The sequence below is a fragment of the Nomascus leucogenys genome, chromosome 3 (genome assembly GCF_006542625.1).
Source record: "Nomascus leucogenys isolate Asia chromosome 3, Asia_NLE_v1, whole genome shotgun sequence".
NCBI lineage: Eukaryota > Metazoa > Chordata > Mammalia > Primates > Hylobatidae > Nomascus > Nomascus leucogenys.
In genome coordinates this window covers 70,703,460-70,720,855 of record NC_044383.1, presented here as the reverse complement: position 1 = coordinate 70,720,855, position 17,396 = coordinate 70,703,460, and the positions used below count along the sequence as shown (strand labels likewise).

The 17,396-nt window shown below is 42.2% G+C and overlaps 1 protein-coding gene across 3 annotated transcripts in view; it reads left to right on the top strand.

Moving 5' to 3' along the window:
- The window catches only part of LOC100581461 (zinc finger protein 43), a 49,384-nt gene that overhangs the window by 11,740 nt on the left and 20,248 nt on the right, over nucleotides 1-17,396 (top strand). The window contains exon 1 of one of the 3 annotated variants that reach the window (XM_030809424.1): nucleotides 4,360-4,609. The exons of 1 other annotated variant lie outside the window; for it this stretch is intronic. In XM_030809424.1, the coding sequence (XP_030665284.1) occupies nucleotides 4,580-4,609 (30 nt within the window). In that variant the 5' untranslated portion in view covers nucleotides 4,360-4,579. Of the gene's footprint in view, nucleotides 1-4,359; nucleotides 4,610-17,396 lie in introns of those variants that run through there. One more of the 3 variants, XM_030809423.1, reaches the window with a different exon arrangement.

Below are 17,396 nucleotides of genomic sequence, written 5' to 3'. Positions count from 1 at the left end.
ACAACTTTCCACATGAACACAGCTCACTGTTGAAGTTCTGAATCTCACACCTGGAGGTGGTTGGAAAATTGACTCTCAAATGTGGATTCGGTTCACACGTGGGCTGGTGACTCTCAAACCAAGATTCAGCATACCTGTGAGGCTGTGACTCCACTAAGGGGACACAGTCCACAGCAAAGATTGAGGCTCTGATGGATGTATCCAGTCCACCATTGAGATTGAGACTCGTGTACTTGGACTCAACATACAACATGTGTTGACTCTAATACTTAGAAATGGGATGTGTGAGATTGTTCATTCCTACATTTTTTTGCGACTGTGATTGTAACATACACCTTTGCCCAGCACCTGAGTGATTTGACTCTCCTGCCTGGTGCCTAGTGCACAGATCGGATTGTGACACATTGCTGAATCCAACACCTAGGTGGTGTGACTCTGTACTTTTGCCTCAGCACTGCCCACAGGGGGGCATTGTGACATATCACTGGACCCCACACCCTTGTTATGTGACTCTCCTGCCTGTGCCCTGTCTTCATGGGCCACTGTGACATTGCTATGTGCAACATCCAGGTGATGTAACTTTCCTTGCTGGGTCCTGCTTGCAGGAAGCATTATAATCTGTCTGTGCATCCATCACCCAAGTAATGTGACTCTCTCTCTACCAGGATGCTGCTTACAGAAAGAATTGTTACCTATCACTGGGCCAGCACCTAGCTGTTGTGATGCTTCTTTTTCTACCTACATTCGGCTCACAATGTAGATTTTGACATACTGCAGGGCTAAACACCAAAAATGAAGTTACATTTTTCCTCAGCATTTTCCTCATCAGGCATCGTGACATATTGTTTGGCCCAGAACTAAGGTAATGTGAGCCTCCTGCCTGAACCCTGCCCATAGTGGGCATAGTGACATATTTGTGAACCCATCATCCATATAATGTGACTTTCTTACTTGGCTTTTCCCTATAGGAGAGATTGTGACATATATTTGAGCCCAGAACCCAAAAATTTGACCCTTCTTTCCTGCTATGGCCATGCTCCCATAAAAGAGAGTGACTTATCACTGCGATTAGCACACAGGCTATGTGATTCTTCTGCCTGGTTCCTCTCCACAGGGGTTACTTTGACATATCTCTGGGCCCATTACTTAGATGATGTGACTCTTATTCCTGGGATGTGTTCACAGTTTGGATTGTAACATACTGCTTAGTCAAGCACTTATGTGATGTGACTCTTTTCTCATGCTTTGGCCTTGTCCACTGGGGTGCTTGTGATATGTAGCTGGGCCCAGCTCTTAGGTTATGTGATCTCTGGTTTTTTTTTGTTTTTTTTTTGTTTTTTTTTTGCCTGACCTCTGCATATATTTTGTATTGTGATATATATGGCTGGGTCCAACACCTAGATATGAGTCTCCTGAATGGGCTCTGTTCAGAAATGTGTTATGACATACTCTTTTTTCTCCTTTTTTGACTAGAACCTGCTACAAAGGATAATTGTAAAATATCACTGGACCCAGCACCTAGGTGATGTGACTCCTTTTTTCCTGGGTCTCACATAATTTTGGTATTGTGATATATTGCTGAGACCAACATCTAGGGGATTGGAAGCTCCTTTCTTGACCCTAACCACAGGAGCTTTGTGACATATCGCTGCATCCATGACCTAAATATGTGATTCTATGTTTCTGCCTGCACCCTGCTAACAGAGAAGATTATGACAAATTGCTAAGTGCAATGCATCTTGTTTATCTTGTGCTGACCTCCTATCTCATCCTGTGACTAAGAATGCCTAACTTGGGGAGGCAGCCAAGAAGGTTTCAGCATATTTCACACAGCTGCTATTCAAGATTAAGTTGCTCTGGTTTGAATGCCTCCAACATTAAGATCCACTATAAAATTATGAAAAAAGTCTATAGTAAATGAGAATTAAATTAGGATGGGCTATTCTAGCCTGGGTGCAGTGGCTTACTCCTGTAATCCCAGCACGTTGGGAGGCCCAGGCGGGTGAATCACCTGAGGTCAGGAGTTTGAGACCAGCCTGGCCAACATTGGGAAACCCCGTCTCTACTAAAAATACAAAACTTACCCAGGCGTGGTAGCACACATCTGTAATCCCAGCTACTCGGGAGGCTGAGGCAGGGGAATTGCTTGAAACCAGGAGGCGGAGGTTGCAGTGAGCTGAGATTGCACCACTGCACTCCAGCCTGGGTAACACAGCGAGATTGTATCTCCAAAAAAAAAAATTTAGAATGGGCTATTCTGAAAGATGTAGCAATAATTATATTTGTGTTTATGAGTTTTTTTTATTAACCTCTATACTTGATAATGAAAGAGGTTTCCACTGTTAAAGGAAAATAAGTCTCTTGATGCCAAAATTAGTAAGCCACTAGAAAAGTCAAGTTGGGAACTATGTCAGGCAAACCTGCCTCCCATTTTATTTCTAAATAAGATAACTACAAAGATAAAAAAGCTACATACTTTATGATTAGCCAACAAGGAAATTCCTTGAGAACAAAAGACAGAACTCAGGGTCATTTCTCTGAGCCTTGCCTGAGACAAATGCACATCTGATTGCTTCCTCTGCACTGCTGTTAATTTAGATATGCAGATTCACTGAGCCAGACTAAATTGTGTATTCAGTTGAATGCTTATCAAGGACTCAAAATAATCCAGACTTATCTCTTATTTACTTATGATCTGGAAGCCCTCAACTCAAGTTGTCCTGCATTACTGGATCAAACCAAGAAAGAAAGAGAGAGAGGGAGGAAGGAGGAGGAAGAGGAGTAAAAAGGGAGGGAAGGAAGGTCTTATACATATTGATTGATGTCTCATGCTTTCCTAAAATGTTTAAAAGCTGCTGGGCACGGTAGCTCATGCCTGTAATCCCAGCACTTTGGGAGGCCGAGTCGGGCAGTTCACCAGGTCAGGAGAAATCCTGGCTAGCAGGGTGAAACCCTGTCTCTACTAAAAATACAAAAAATTAGCTGGTATTCTTAGAAAATATAATTCTTAATTATTGAGTAATCTGAATAAATGGATATATCATAAAAAAAAAATTAGCTGGGCGTGGGGGGCATGTGCCTGTAGTCCCAGCTACTCGGTAGGCTGAGTCAGGAGAATCGCTTGAACCCGGGAGGTGGAGGTTGCAGTGAGCCAAGATCATGCCACTGCACTCCAGCCTGGTAGACAGAGCAACACTCCGTCTCAAAAAAAAAAAAAAAAAAAAAAAATATATATATATATATATATATAAGTAAGTAGGCAAATGTAGATGCAAATACATATCTGTTTAGACAAATTTCTACTTTCAAAATCACAGAGAATGGTCGCTTTTTAGCCTTTTTGTGAATAAAATCCTGGATTCCATTATTATTCTATTAGAACTTCTGCAGCTGTTTTGAAACTTGAGATTAAATTGTCTTTTGCTGAGTTTACCCAGTTTATATTTCAAGTAACGCTATAGCATGGGAACACGTTAGCGATTTTCTATATTTTTATGTTTTGCATCAGTTTCTAAAACCTGGAAATTATCTTGTTTTGAATTTCTTATGAAAATAGAATACTGTCCACTAAGAATATTCCATTAGCATACTGCAACATAAAGTCAGGAGATCTAAACTTTTTCTGGTAATATTACCTATATAATTAGCTTTTTAAAAATTTTTCTCTCTTTTTGTATATGCTTTTTAATTTACTTTTAAAAATGTGCATAACATATCCTTGAATTCTATCAATGGACCTCAATGCTTTAAAAAATTTTTTTGATAAAAAACTCAGTGTGAATGTGATGGTTCATGCCTATAATCCCACTACTTTGGGAGGCTGACTTTGTAGGATTCATTGAGCTCAAGAGTTTGAGACCATTCTGGGCTATCTAGTTAGGCTTCATCTCTACAAATAAAAATATGATAACAAATTAGCTGAGCATGGGGGCACATGCTAGTGGTCCCAGCTACTCAGAAGGCTGAGACAGGTAAATTGCTGAGGCTGCAGTGAGCTGCAGTCATGACACTGCACTCCAGCCTGGGTAACAGAGAGAGGGTCCCTCTCAAGAATAAGAAAAACAAACCCCACAGAGGATAAATAATAAAATATTCAATGTTTGTAATACTTGCTACTCAAAGGACCAGAAGCCAAGAAGGTCATAAAAGGTGAAATTTAAAAACAATTATTTTCATTTTTTACTAGCCATATAGTATAAGTGCAGATGACCTTATACACAAGGTTAAAGGCAAATACCCTCTGGGTTGGGCCTGCTCAGCTCAGGGAGGAAGCCCTGCCTGAAAAGGCTGCTGCTGTCACTCTTTCTTCTTTCAGCCCAGCGTCTGATCACATCTTTCACTCAAGGTTTGCGGGGGCAGGACCTTAGAAGTTATCCAATCAGGGACGCTGGGCTGGAAACCGTCCAATCAGGCACGGGGCAGGAGAGGACAGGGCGGCTTCCGGGATGTGGCGGGGCCTTTGTCTCTGGCTGCAGTTGGAGATTCGCGTCTCGTTTCCACTCTTCTGTGTCCTCTGCTGCTAGAGGTCCAGCCTCTGTGGCTCTGTGACCTGCAGGTATTAGGGGATCCAACAGCTAAGATGCCAGGACCCCCCGGAAGCCTAGAAATGGTGAGAGTGCCGGTCCGACATCCCGAGAGGGGGAAGGGGCTGTGGCGTGACTCAGGCCTTCCCGCAGTCAGCTCCACAATTTTCGCGTGCCGGAGGTCTTGCCCAGCTCGGCCTCAGTTCCTTCAGTCATAAGATGGCGGCTGCGCTGGCAGCCGGCCCCGGGCGTCCTGTCTCTTCTCTGCGCAGTGACTGCGTCCCGGCCTGGAGCCCTCTGTAGGCAGCTCTGCAGCCGCAACGCGGCGTCTCTCTGAAATTGTGCAGGGGCCACAGGAGGGTCGTCAGGGGAGAATCCTGACTCGTGATGCAGTTTCATGAATAGGAAGAGCTTTGGTCTGTGGCATTTCCAGTCCCTCTTTTGGTCTATTAGTAACTTAGGAGAGTCGGCCGGGCGCGGTGGGTCACGCCTTTAATCCCAGCACTTTGGGAGGTCGAGGCGGGCGGATGACGAGGTCAGGAGTTCGAGAGCAGCCTGGCTAATATGGTGGACCCCGTCTCTACTAAAAATACAAAAATTAGCTGGGCGTGGTGGGCGCCTGTAATCCCACCTGCTCGGGAGGCTGAGACTGGAGAATCGCTTGAACCCAGGAGGCGGAGGATGCAGTGAGCCGAGATCGCGCCATTGCACTCCAGCCTGGACATCGTAGTGAGACTCCGTCTCAAAAAACAAAAAAAAATGAGAGTCACCACAAAAATATTAATCAAAGAGTAATTTAAGACTGTAAGGTTTGTACTTTGGGGTCCATGGGGAATGAAGGAATTTTTTTTTTTTTTTTTTTTTTGAGACGGAGTCTCGCTTTCTGTCGTCCAGGCTAGAGTACAGTGGTGCAATCGGGTCACTGCAGCCTCCCTCTCCCAGGTTCAAGTAATTCTCCTGCTTCAGCCTCCTGAGTAGCTTGGAAATACAGGCGCGCACCACCACGCCTACCTAATTTTTTCTGTTTATTAGTAGAGACCGGATTTCACCGTGTTGCCCAGGCTGGCCTCGAACTCCTGAGCTCCGGCAGTCCGCCTGCCTCGGCCTCCCGAAGTGCTAGGATTACAGGCGTGAGTCACTGCGTCCGGCCGGGAAAGACTTTTAGAAGGCGCATGATGAAGAAAACCAAATTCAGTACTTTGTTAGGTAGAGTTATATAGTTTTTTAATTTGTACGATTAAGGTGGAAATTTCCTGGTTATATAATCGGGTTAATTGGCAGTTTATAGTTGTTTAAAGGCTGAATTTGTTTTCCTCAGTGTAGCAATTTACAAAATGTACATTTGAGTTAGATTTTTATAAGGTAGAAACCCTAGCATTAGAGTGAGCTCAGTCTAATTGCCTGCCACTTAATTATTTTCACACTCCACAAAAGAGTGATTTTCCTCTGCATTTTTCTCATATGTTTCAAGCAGGGTCTGAAGTCTACACCCGACTCCCCATTCCTCCAGCCTAATGGGTTTGAGTAAAATACTAAATTTTCAGTCCAGGCACGGTGGCTCCCGCCTGTAATCCCAGCACTTTGAGAGGCCAAGGTGGGTGGATCACGAGGTGAGGAGTTCGAGACCAGCCTGGCCAACATAGTGAAACCCCGTCTCTACTAAAAATACAAAAATTAGCTGGGCATGGTGGTGCGTGCCTGTAGTCCTAGCTGCTCGGGAGGCTAAGGCAGGAGAATCTCTTGAACCTAGGAGGCAGAAGTTGCAGTGAGCCAAGATTGCACCACTGCACTCCAGCCTGGGCAACAGAGCGAGACTCTGTCTCCAAAAACAAAAAAAATTAGCAAGGTGTGGTGGCGGGCACCTGTAATCCCAGCTACTTGGGAGGCAGGAGAATCACTTGATCTCGGGACGCGGAGGTTGCAGTGAGTCGAGACTGCACCACTACACTCCAGCCTGGGCCACAGAGCGAAACTCCCTCTGGAAAAAAAAAACAAACAAAAAAAAACTAAATTAAATTTTCCTTTATTTCTGACGTTCCCAAATGCCACCTTCTTCTCTGCAATTCACGTTATCAACTATTTTTTTTGTTTTTTTGTTTTTTTGTTTTTTTGTGATAGAGTTTCGCTTTTGCTGCCCAGGCTGGAGTGCAATGGTGCTATCTCGGCTCCCTGCAACCACCATCTCCCGGATTCAAGCGATTTTCCTGCCTCAGCCTCCTTAGTAGCTGGGATTACAGGTGCCTGCCACCACGCCCAGCTAATTTTTTTATATTTTTAGTAAAGATGGGATTTCACTATATTGGCCAGGTGGTCTCGAACTCCTGAGCTCAGATGATCCACCCACCTCAGCCTCCCAAAGTGCTAGGATTACAGCACTTAAAAATAGCCACCGTGCCAGGCTATTTTTTTTGTGTGTATGTGTACATTTTAGATGCAGAGATACATTTTAGATAAAGATATTTCAGATATCTGTACCTTTTTGATACAAATATTTTAATCATTTTTTGAAAAATCATTGGATGGACTTAAATTTTCCTTCCTTCTTTCCTTCTTTCTTTCCTTCCTTCCTTCCATCCTTCCTTCCATCCTTTCTCTCACTTTGTTTCCTAGGCTGGAGTGCAATGGTGCAATCTCAGCTCATTGCAACCTCCTGGGTTCAACCGATTCTCCTGCCTCAGCCTCCCAAGTAGCTGGAATTACAGGCACCTGCCACCGTGCCCGGCCAATTTTTTTGTATTTTTAGTTGAGACAGGGTTTCACCTTGTTGGCCAAGCTGGTTTCGAACTGCTGACCTCGTGATCCACCTGCCTTGGCCTCCCAAAGTGCAAGGATTACAGGCGTGAGCCACCGAGTCCGGCATAAATTTTGTTTTCTATTTGAAAATATTTTCCATATTGAAAAAGCAAAAAATAATCCCCTTACACTCTGTAAAAAATAAAAATCTCTGTGCCTCTTTTCCTTTTCTTTACTTCTTTACTTTTTTTTTTTTTTTTGAGACAATGTTGCTTTGCTTCCCAGTCTGGAGTGCAGTGATGTGATCTCCGCTCACTGCAACCTCTCCCTCCCTGGTTCAAGCGATTCTTTTGCTTCAGCCACTCCAGTGGCTGGAACTACCGGCACCTACCACCATTCCCAGCTAATTTTTGTATTTTTGTTAGAGACAAGGTTTTTCCATGTTGACCAGGCTGGTCTCGAACTCCTAACCTCAAATGATCCACCTGCCTCCGCCACCATGCCTGGCCTCTTTTTTCGTTTTGTTTTCCCTAGGCACAGGACTGTTTTTTTTTCCCCCCTCTTGAGATGAAGTTTAGCTCTTGTTGCCCAGGCTTGACTGCAGTGAAGCCATCTCAGCTCACTGCAACCTCTGCCTCCTGGGTTCAAGCGATTCTGCTGACTCAGCCTCCTGAGTAGCTGGGACTACAGGGATGCACCACCATGCCTGGATAATTTTGTATTTTTAGTAGAGACGGGGTTTCTCCATGTTGGTCACGCCGTTCTCAAACTGCCCACCTCAGGTGATCCACCCGCCTCGGCCTCCCAAAGTGCTGAGATTATAGGCATGAGCCACCACGCCCAGCCAGAGACTTTCTCAGAATGTTTTTAGGTCAAGTTTTTCCTTTCGAAAAATGTGGGTGATTTTTCCTCAGCCACACATCATTTTGTTGTTGTTGTTTTTTTCTGGTCCTGGGTTTCAGTACTGTCTAGGGATAAACCAAGATAACCACAATGGCTATGTGTGCTACAGTGTCACAGGCCAGGTGCAGTGGCTCATGCCTGTAATCCTAACACTTTGGGAGGCCGAGGTAGGTGAATCACCCGAGGTCAGGAGTTCGAGACCAGCCTGACCAACATGGTGAAACCCCGTCTCAACTAAAAATACAAAAAAATTAGCTGGGTGCAGGGGCAGGCGCCTGTAATCCCAGCTACTTCGGAAGGCTGAGGCAGGAGAATCACTTGAACCTGGGAGGCGGAGGTTGCAGTGAGCCGAGATTGCGTGAGCCAAGATCGCGCCATTGTACTCAGCCTGGGTGACAACAGGGAAACTCTGTTTAAAAAATAAACAAATAAAATTAAAAAAATTTATCATTTACCTTTCTGTTTCCCAGAGTTTAGGAATCTTCTCAGGTGTGTTTTATTTTACGGCTGGATGATTTTCAACAGAATTCCAAGGCTTAGCTTTTAGAATGCTACCAAGGAAAAGAATAGGGAAAATCTCTTTTATTTGGCTGTACAAAATTAATACATTTTTATAAGAAAACGTGGTATATAAGTGGTGAGTTACACAGATTCATAAAAACATCAGTTACTCTTTTTGCGGGGTAAATTTGTAAAGGTGATTATCTGTATTCTATATCCTGTCATCTTGATTTCTCAGTTTAATGCTAAATTTTATGAGATGAAACTTGGTACCTCCTAGAAGTGTTTTCATATGACTAATTGTTTACCACATAATTTTTTTTTTTTAATTGAGACGGAGTCTCACTCTGTTGCCCCGCTAGAGTACAGTGGCACAATCTCGGCTCACTGCACCCTCCATCTCCCAGGTTCAAGCAATTCTCCTGCCTCAGCCTCTCGAGTAGCTGGGATTACAGGCGTGTGCCACCACGCCCAGCTAATTTTTGTATTTTTAGTAGAGATGGGGTTTCACCATATTGGCCAGGCTGGTCTCGAACTCCTGACCTTGTTATCTGCCTGCCTTGGCCTCCCAAAGTGCTGGGATTACAGGCATGAGCCACCGCGCCTGGCTGGTTGTCTGGTTTAGTTAGTCTGTTCATAGTTTTCTTTGCTATGCAGAAGCTCTGTAGTTTAATTAGGTCCCATTTGTCAATTTTTCCTTTTGTTGCAATTGCTTTTGGTATCTCTATCATGAAATCTTCTGGTTCTTATATCTAGGATGATTTCCTAGGTTACCTTCCAAAGTTTTTTTTTTAAATGATTTTACATTCTAAGTTTAAGACTTTAATTCACTCTGAGTTGATTTTTGTATATGGTGTAAGAAAAGGGTCCAGTTTCAGTTTTCTACATAGTAGTAGCTAGTTATTTTAGCAAATTTATTAAATAGAAATTTTTTTTTACATTTCTCTTGTAAGCTTTGTTGAAGATTAGATGGTTGTAGGTGTGTGGCATTATTTCTGGGCTCTCTATTCTGTTGCATTGGTCTATGAGTTTGTTTCTATAATAGTACCATGCTGCTTTGGTTACTGTAGCCCTTTGGTATAGTTTGAAGTCAGGTAATGTAATGCTTCCAGTTTTGTTCTTTTTGTTTAGGAATGCCTTGGGTATTTAGGCTCTTTTTTAGTTCCACATTTATTTTAAAATAGTTATTTTTAGTCCCGTTAAGAATGTTTTTGCTTGTTTGGTAGAAACAGAATGAAGTCTGTACATTTCTTTGGGCAGTTTGGCCATTTTAATGATACCTTTTCTATTCATGAGCATAAAAGGGTTTTCCATTTGTTTGTGTCATCTCTTACTTTTTGAAGCAGTTTTAAAATTCTTGTCATAGAGATCTTTCACCTCCCTGGTTAGCTGTATTTCTGGATATTTGATTCTTTTTGTGGCAAATAGGATTGTGTTTTTGATTTGGCTTTTGTCTTCAATATTGTTGATGTACAGAGATGTTACTGATTTTTGTGCATTTATTTTGTATTCTAAAACTTTGCTGAAGTTGTTTGTCAGTTTAAAAGCTTTTCTGGGGCCGGGCGTGGTGGCTCATGCCTGTAATCCCAGCAATTTTGGGAGGCTGAGGTGGGCGGATCACAAGGTCAGGAATTCGAGGTCAGGCTAGCCAACATGGTGAAACCCCGTCTCTATTAAAATTACAAAAATTAGCTGGGCGTAGTTGTGTGGCCTGTAATCCCAGCTACTCAGGAGGCTGAGGCTGGAGAATTGCTTGAAACTGAGAGGTGGAGGTTTCAGTGAGCCGAGATTGTGCCACTGCACTCCAGCCTGGGTGACAGAGCAAGACACCATCTCAAAATATAAAATAAAAATTAAAAAAAAAAAATTTCCGTTGAGGCTATAGGGTTTTCTAGGTGTAGAATCATGCCACCTGCAAACAAGAGTAGTCTGACTTTCTTTCTCTTTCTCTTGCCTGATTGCTCTGGCCAGTACTTCCAATGCTATGTTGAATAGGAGTGATGAGAGAAGGCATCTTTGTCTTGTGCCAGTTTTCAAATAGAAATGCTTCCAACTTGTGTGTGTCCATTCAGTATGTTGGCTTTGAGTTTGTGACAGTAACTCATTATTTTGAAGTATGTACCTTCAATGCCTAGTTCGCTGAGGGTTTTAACATGAAGAATGTTAAATTTTCTTGAAAGATTTTCCTGCATCTATTGAGATAATCTTGTGGTTTTGGTCTTTAGTTCTGTTTATGTGATTAATCACATTTATTGATCTGTGTATGTTGAAATAACCTTGCATCCCACAGATATAGGCTACTTGATCATAGTAGATTAGCTTTTTGATGTACTGCTGGATTCGGTTTGCCAGTATTTTGTTGAGAATTTTTCCATCATTTTATATTAAGATCATTGGCATGAAGTTTTCTTTTTCTGCTTTATACCAGGTGTTGGTATCAGGATAATGCTATTATATAATGATTTGGGGAAGAGTTCCTTCTCAATTTTTTGGAATGGCTCTAGTAAGAATGGTATCAGCTTTTTTTTGTACATCTGGTAGAATTCTTCTGTGAATATGTCTGGTCCTGAGTTTTTATTGGTTTCTAGGCTATTTATTATACTTCAATTTTGAATCTTGTTAGTCTCTTCAGGGATACTTTTTTTTTTTTTTTTCAGTCTTTGGAGGATGTATGTGTCTAGGAATCGATCTATTCTAGATTTTCCAGTTTGTTTACATAAGGGTGTTCGTTACAGACTTGAATAATTATTTTGTTGTTGTTGGGTCAGTGTTAATGGCCATTGTCATTTCTAATCATGTTTATTTGGATCTTTTCTTCATTAATCTCTCTAGAGCGCTATTTTTTTTTTTTTTTTTTTTTTTTTTTGAGCAGGTCTCGCTTCCCACTGGAGTAGTGGCGATCTCCTCACTCAGCTCCCCCCCGTTCACGCCATTCTCTCTCAGCTCGGAGTACTGATACGCCCCATGCCTAATTTTTTGTTTTTTTTTTTTTTTTAGAGACGGTTTACTGTTTACCATGGTCTCACCTCCTGACCTCGTATCCCCCCTTGCCTCCAAGTGCTGGTTCCGTGAGCCCCGCCCGCTATTTATCTTATTAATTCTTTCAAAGATTTTACTCCTGGATTTCTCCTTTTTTTTTGTTTTGTTTTGTTTCATTTTGTTTTTGAAACAGAATCTCGCTCTATTGCCCAGGCTGGAGTGCAGTGGCACAACCTTGCCTCACTGCAACCTCTGCCTCCCTGGTTCAAGCAATTCTCCTCCCTCAGCCTCCCGAGTAGCTGGGATTACAGGTGCCCACCACTACACATGGTCAATTTTTGTATTTTTAGTAGAGACCGGGTTTCACTATTTGGCCAGGCTGGTCTCGAACTCCAGACCTCAAGTGATCTGCCCACCTCGGCCTCCCAAAGTGCTAGGATTACAGGGGTGAGCCACTGTGCCCAGCCTTCTCCATATTTTTATAATTTTTTGTCTAACTCTCCAGTTCAGATCTGATTTTCATTATTTCTTGTCCTCTGTTAGCTTAGAGGTCAGTTTGCTTTTTCTTCCCTTGTTCTTTTATGATGTCAGGTTTTGTGTTTTTTTGTTTTTTGAGACGGAGCTCAATGAATCCAATGTCTACTGAAATTCAGATGTTCAAGAGTTCAATATGTCCAGAGACCTGGCTGTTGTAAAAGAAAATATAAATTATAAATCAGAGCCTTTATTATCCTCCCTGAAAATAAGAGAGAATATCTTGTTCAACTTTTTTCTTAAAGCATTTAGATTATATGGAGATATTTTTGTTGCTTTTCTGAAATATATTTAAATCATATTAACATCCAAATAAACCTTTTGGCTTCGTTTTGACTCATGATTGTCTTTATTTAAGACCTCAGATTCATTGCTTAACCTTGATTTGGGAAAATTTAATTTTTTTTTAGTCTTTTAAAATAGACACAGATTTGTTTAGATTAAAGCTCATTTTAAGAGCACACAGAAGTTTAGTATGAAGAAAGAATTAAATTTACAAATACAGAATGATAAAAACTAAAAAATACTGAATAAATTTCTTTGACAGAAAACTGATAATCCAAGATAATTATCTAATATTTGCAGGCTGAAGTACTTGCACTGCAAAAGCAAGAACAGTTCAGTGTGTAAACTCAACCGTGGAGTCTGTGTAGTTTTTTTTGTGTGTGTGGTGTTTTTTTTGTTTTTTTTTTTTGAGATGGAGTCTCACTCTGTCGCCCAGGCTGGAGTGCAGTGGCACGATCTTGGTTCACTGTGACCTCTGCCTCCCAGGTTCAAGCGATTCTCCTGCCTTAGCCTCCTGAGTAGCTGGGACTACAGGCATGTGCCACCACGTCCAGCTAATTTTTTGTATTTTATTTTTTGTTTTTTGAGACAGAGTCTCACTCTTTCACCCAGGCTAGAGTGCAGTGGCGCTATCTTGGCTCACTGCAATCTCCGCCTCCTGGGTTCACGCCATTCTCCTGGCTCAGCCTCTCAAGTAGCTGGGACTATAGGCGCCCGCCACGGCGCCCGGCTAATTTTTTGTATTTTTAGTAGAGACAGGGTTTCATCGTGTTAGCCAGGATGGTCTCAATCTCCTGACCTCGTGATCCACCCGCCTCAGCCTCCCAAAGTGCTGGGATTACAGGCGTGAGCCACAGTGCCCGGCTGTATTTTTTTTTTTCCTTAAATTTACTTTTTTTGAAACGGAGTTTCACTCCTGTTGCCCAGGCTGGAGTACAATCGCACAGTCTCAGCTTACTGCAACCTCCGCCTCCTGGGTTCAGGTGATTCTGCTGCCTCAGCCTCCTGAGTAGCTGGGAGTACAGGCATGCACGACCATGCCTGGCTAAATTTTGTACTTTTAGAGTAGAGACAGGGTTTCTCCATGTTGGTCCGGCTGGTCTCGAACTCCTGACCTCAGGTGATCCACCCGCCTCAGCCTCCCAAAGTATTGGGATTACAGGCATGAGCCACTGCGCCTGGCCTAATTTTTTGTATTTTTATAAGAGATGGGGTTTCACCATGTTAGTCAGGGTGGTCTCAATCTCCTGACCTTGTGATCTGCCCACCTTGGCCTCCCAAAGTGCTGGGATTACAGGCATGAGCCACCATGCCTGGCCTAAATAGTTATTTTAATATTCTTACTCATACTTTGAAATATAAAGTGGTTTTAACTGAAATATGGTTACAGACAATTTTTTAAAAATACTACATACATTATGACTAGTACATTAAAGTTGGTTATACTTAGATATTTATATCTAATATCCAAAGAAAAGTCACTACCAAATTGTTACAATAGATGTTAGTCTGACATGCTTATTAATTTATCCAATTGGATAATTACAGGGAAGCTTAATTTTAGTGTATTTCATTTAACTAAATTGGAATGCTGCTATTACAGGACAAATAAAAACAGGTCAGGTGGCCACTCAAAAAACATAGTAGCTCTTCAGAGGCTGGGTACGGTGCCTTACACCTGTAATCCCAGCACTTTGGGAACCTGAGGCAGGTGGATCACCTGAGGTCAGGATTTCAAGGCCAGTCTGACCAACATGGAGAAACTCCATCTCTACCAAAAATACAAAATTAGCCAGACATGGTGGTGCATGCCTGTAATCCCAGCTACTTGGTAGGCTGAGACAGGAGAATTGCTTGAACCTGGGAGGCGGAGGTTGCAGTGAGCCAAGATCGCACCATTGCACTCCAGCCTGGGCAACAAGAGGGAAACTCCATCTCAAAAAAAAAAACCCTCATAGTAGCTCTTCAGTTAGCAGTGTTTGCAAACTTGAGTATATTACACTATATGAATAAACTCAAGATTTCAATACTTCATCGAAAGGTGCATGTGGAAATTGTGAGATGTATTCCAATATGGAACTACCATCCAATGGCTAGGAGATGAGACAGCAGCAGACATGGAAGAGAAACCTTAGAAAATTCTGCTGAGAATATATATATGTTTTTCATAATGCTCATGTTTCTTGTGCTGAGAGTAGCTGTGCACTTCGTTTAGAGAGAAATTTCTTTAAGGGGAATTTTTTGGCTGACTTGATCAATCTTATATCTAATCTGAGTTTTTTCTTAAGATGCTTTGAACTTCTTTTTTTTTTTTTTTTTCTCAATACAGTGTTACTCAAATGGAGAGCTGTTTCTCTTTCTAATGCTTTGGGTGTCTGTTTCAGAAGCTCTGTTAGTGTCCCGTGGTGCCTGTGAATGTGCGATGAAAACTCTTGGAGTTACCATCATCTGAATTCATGCTGAAAACCCAAGCTTTTTGTTGTTGTTGTTGTTGTTGTTGTTGTTGTTGTTGTTTGAGACAGAGTCTCACTCTGTCACCAGGCTGAAGTGCAGTGGCATGATCTCAGCTCACTGCAACCTCCGCCTCCTGGTGTCAAGTGATTCCCCTGCCTCAGCCTCCTTAGTAGCTTGGAGTACAGGCATGCACCACCACACCCAGCTAATTTATGTATTTTTAGTATAGATGGGGTTTCACCATGTTGGCCAGGATGGTCTCGATCTCTTGACCTAGTGATCTGCCCGCCTCCTTCCCAAAGTGCTGGGATTATAGGTGTAAGCCACTGCACTCAGCCAAACCCAGCAGTATTTTTTCCATGTCACCATTGTAAGTAGAAACTGAGCCTGAATCACTGCCCAGGCTTAGTGAGCCTGCTGAACTGTCTTTTGGTCTTTGCAATCTCTTAAGCAGATTTACTGTGATGTCGCTCACATTCTGGTTTAATTGTGTAATAAACAATTTTATTTCTGTTCTATCATTTTGGAGTTTCTCTGGGGCTGTAGAAATTTTTTTTAAATTCCATTTCCAGACACTGTCTTGAATTACCAGACATAATATAAACACATAAGGTGCCAACCAAGCTTTAATCTAGAGGAAACTTTTCCTTTCAGGCTTCCAGTCTATTCACAATTGTGCTGCAAAGTGTATGATGTCCCCTAAATATGCAGGTGGAATTGTTTTTTTGCCTATTTGGTATATGTAATTAACTGTAGTCACTTCTAGAAAGGATAGACAAGATTTCTACAAACTTCACAGAGAAGGAACCAACCATTCTACCTCTTTATTTATTATTTTTTTGAGATGGAGTCTTGCTCTGTTGCCCAGGCTGGAGTGTAGTGGCACCATCTTGGCCCACTGCAACCTCTGCCTCTTGGGTTTAAGCGATTCTTCTGCCTCAGCCTCCCAAGTAGCTGGGACTACAGGTGAGTTCCACCATGCCCAGCTAATTTTTGTATTTTTAGTAGACGAAGTTTCACCATATTGGCCAGATTGGTCTTGATCTCTTGACCTCCTGATCTGCCTGCCTTGGCTTCCCACAGTGCTGGGATTACAGGTGTGAGCCACTGCCCCAGGCTGTTTTACCTTTTTCAATGACTCTTGTATCCTCATACCTGAAAGTGATTCACAGACCATGGGGCCCAGAAACCCAATCAAAGTAATGTGTGCATTGAGTAGACATGTGGATATGAGGATCTCCACTTTCACTTTCTTCCTCTTGCTAAAAATACCCTAAACTGTGTAGGTGAAACCTGCTGCCACTACACCAGATTTAGCTCCACTAAATCTGTGCCCCAAATTCTGATTCTGGGTTTTGAGATTTGAGAAATTAAAAAAAACCTTAATCTGAGGAATGCAAGTCCTTTTTTCAAACTCAGAGACATTAAAATGAGAACACAATTATTTCTCCTCCCTTTGAACTATATATTTATCTCTTGAAACTATTTGCTATTGCCACAAGTAGCTATAAACTAAACTAATAATGCCACACTGGACACTATAACCCATACCTTAAACCTTAACAGTGTATATCCAATCAATAATCAGTGTTATTTCTGTAAATAAATAAGACTTCCTGACAACTTTTTTTTTTTTTTTTGGTTGGTTGGGTTGTTTGATTTTTTGAGACAGTTTCGCTCTTGTTGCCCAGGCTGGAGTACAATGGTGCAATCTAGGCTCACTGCAACCTCCACCTCCCGGGTTCAAGCAGTTCTCCTGCCTTAGCCTCCCGAGTAGCTGGGATTACAAGCATATGCCAACATGCCCAGCTAATTTTTTGTATTAGTAGAAACAGGGTTTTACCATGTTGGCCAGGCTGGTCTCAAACTCAGGTTATCCAGCTGCCTTGGCTTCCCAAAGTGCTAGTATTACAGGCATGAGCCACCGTGCCCAGCCTAAGTGGACCTGACAAACAACTTTGTACCAGTCCACTCTCTGCCCCTCTTTTTTGCCTTTACAAATCTACTTGTAACTGCTGCTAAAGTTTACATTCCAGACAACTTGAATCATTGCTCCCAGGTTATAATCCTCAAGCTTGGCCCAAATAAATGATTTACTTATATTCATGTTGCCTCAGATTTCTTCTTTCTTTCTTTCTTTTTTTTTTTAGGTAAACATATTATTTAAAATGTGCTACAGCAGCCTCTATGAGGGGATTTCTCTTTTGATTATACCCTGCTTGCTTTAACACCCAAGAATGCAGAGCCAGGTTGATCCAACATAGAATCTGCACATATGGTTTGGCCTCTGCCTGGGATTCACAAGACAGGGCCAGGTTTTGGATTGAGAATGTACAGAAAATCAGCAAGAGACATTTTCTGCATTGTGAGAAATCAACATAGACATCTTAAAGACCCCTTTGAGAGTGTGGCTTTTTGAACTTTTCAGATTTTGTTCAGTGACCTGCTAACACTTACGTGAGAGGATCCAGGTATAAATAGAAT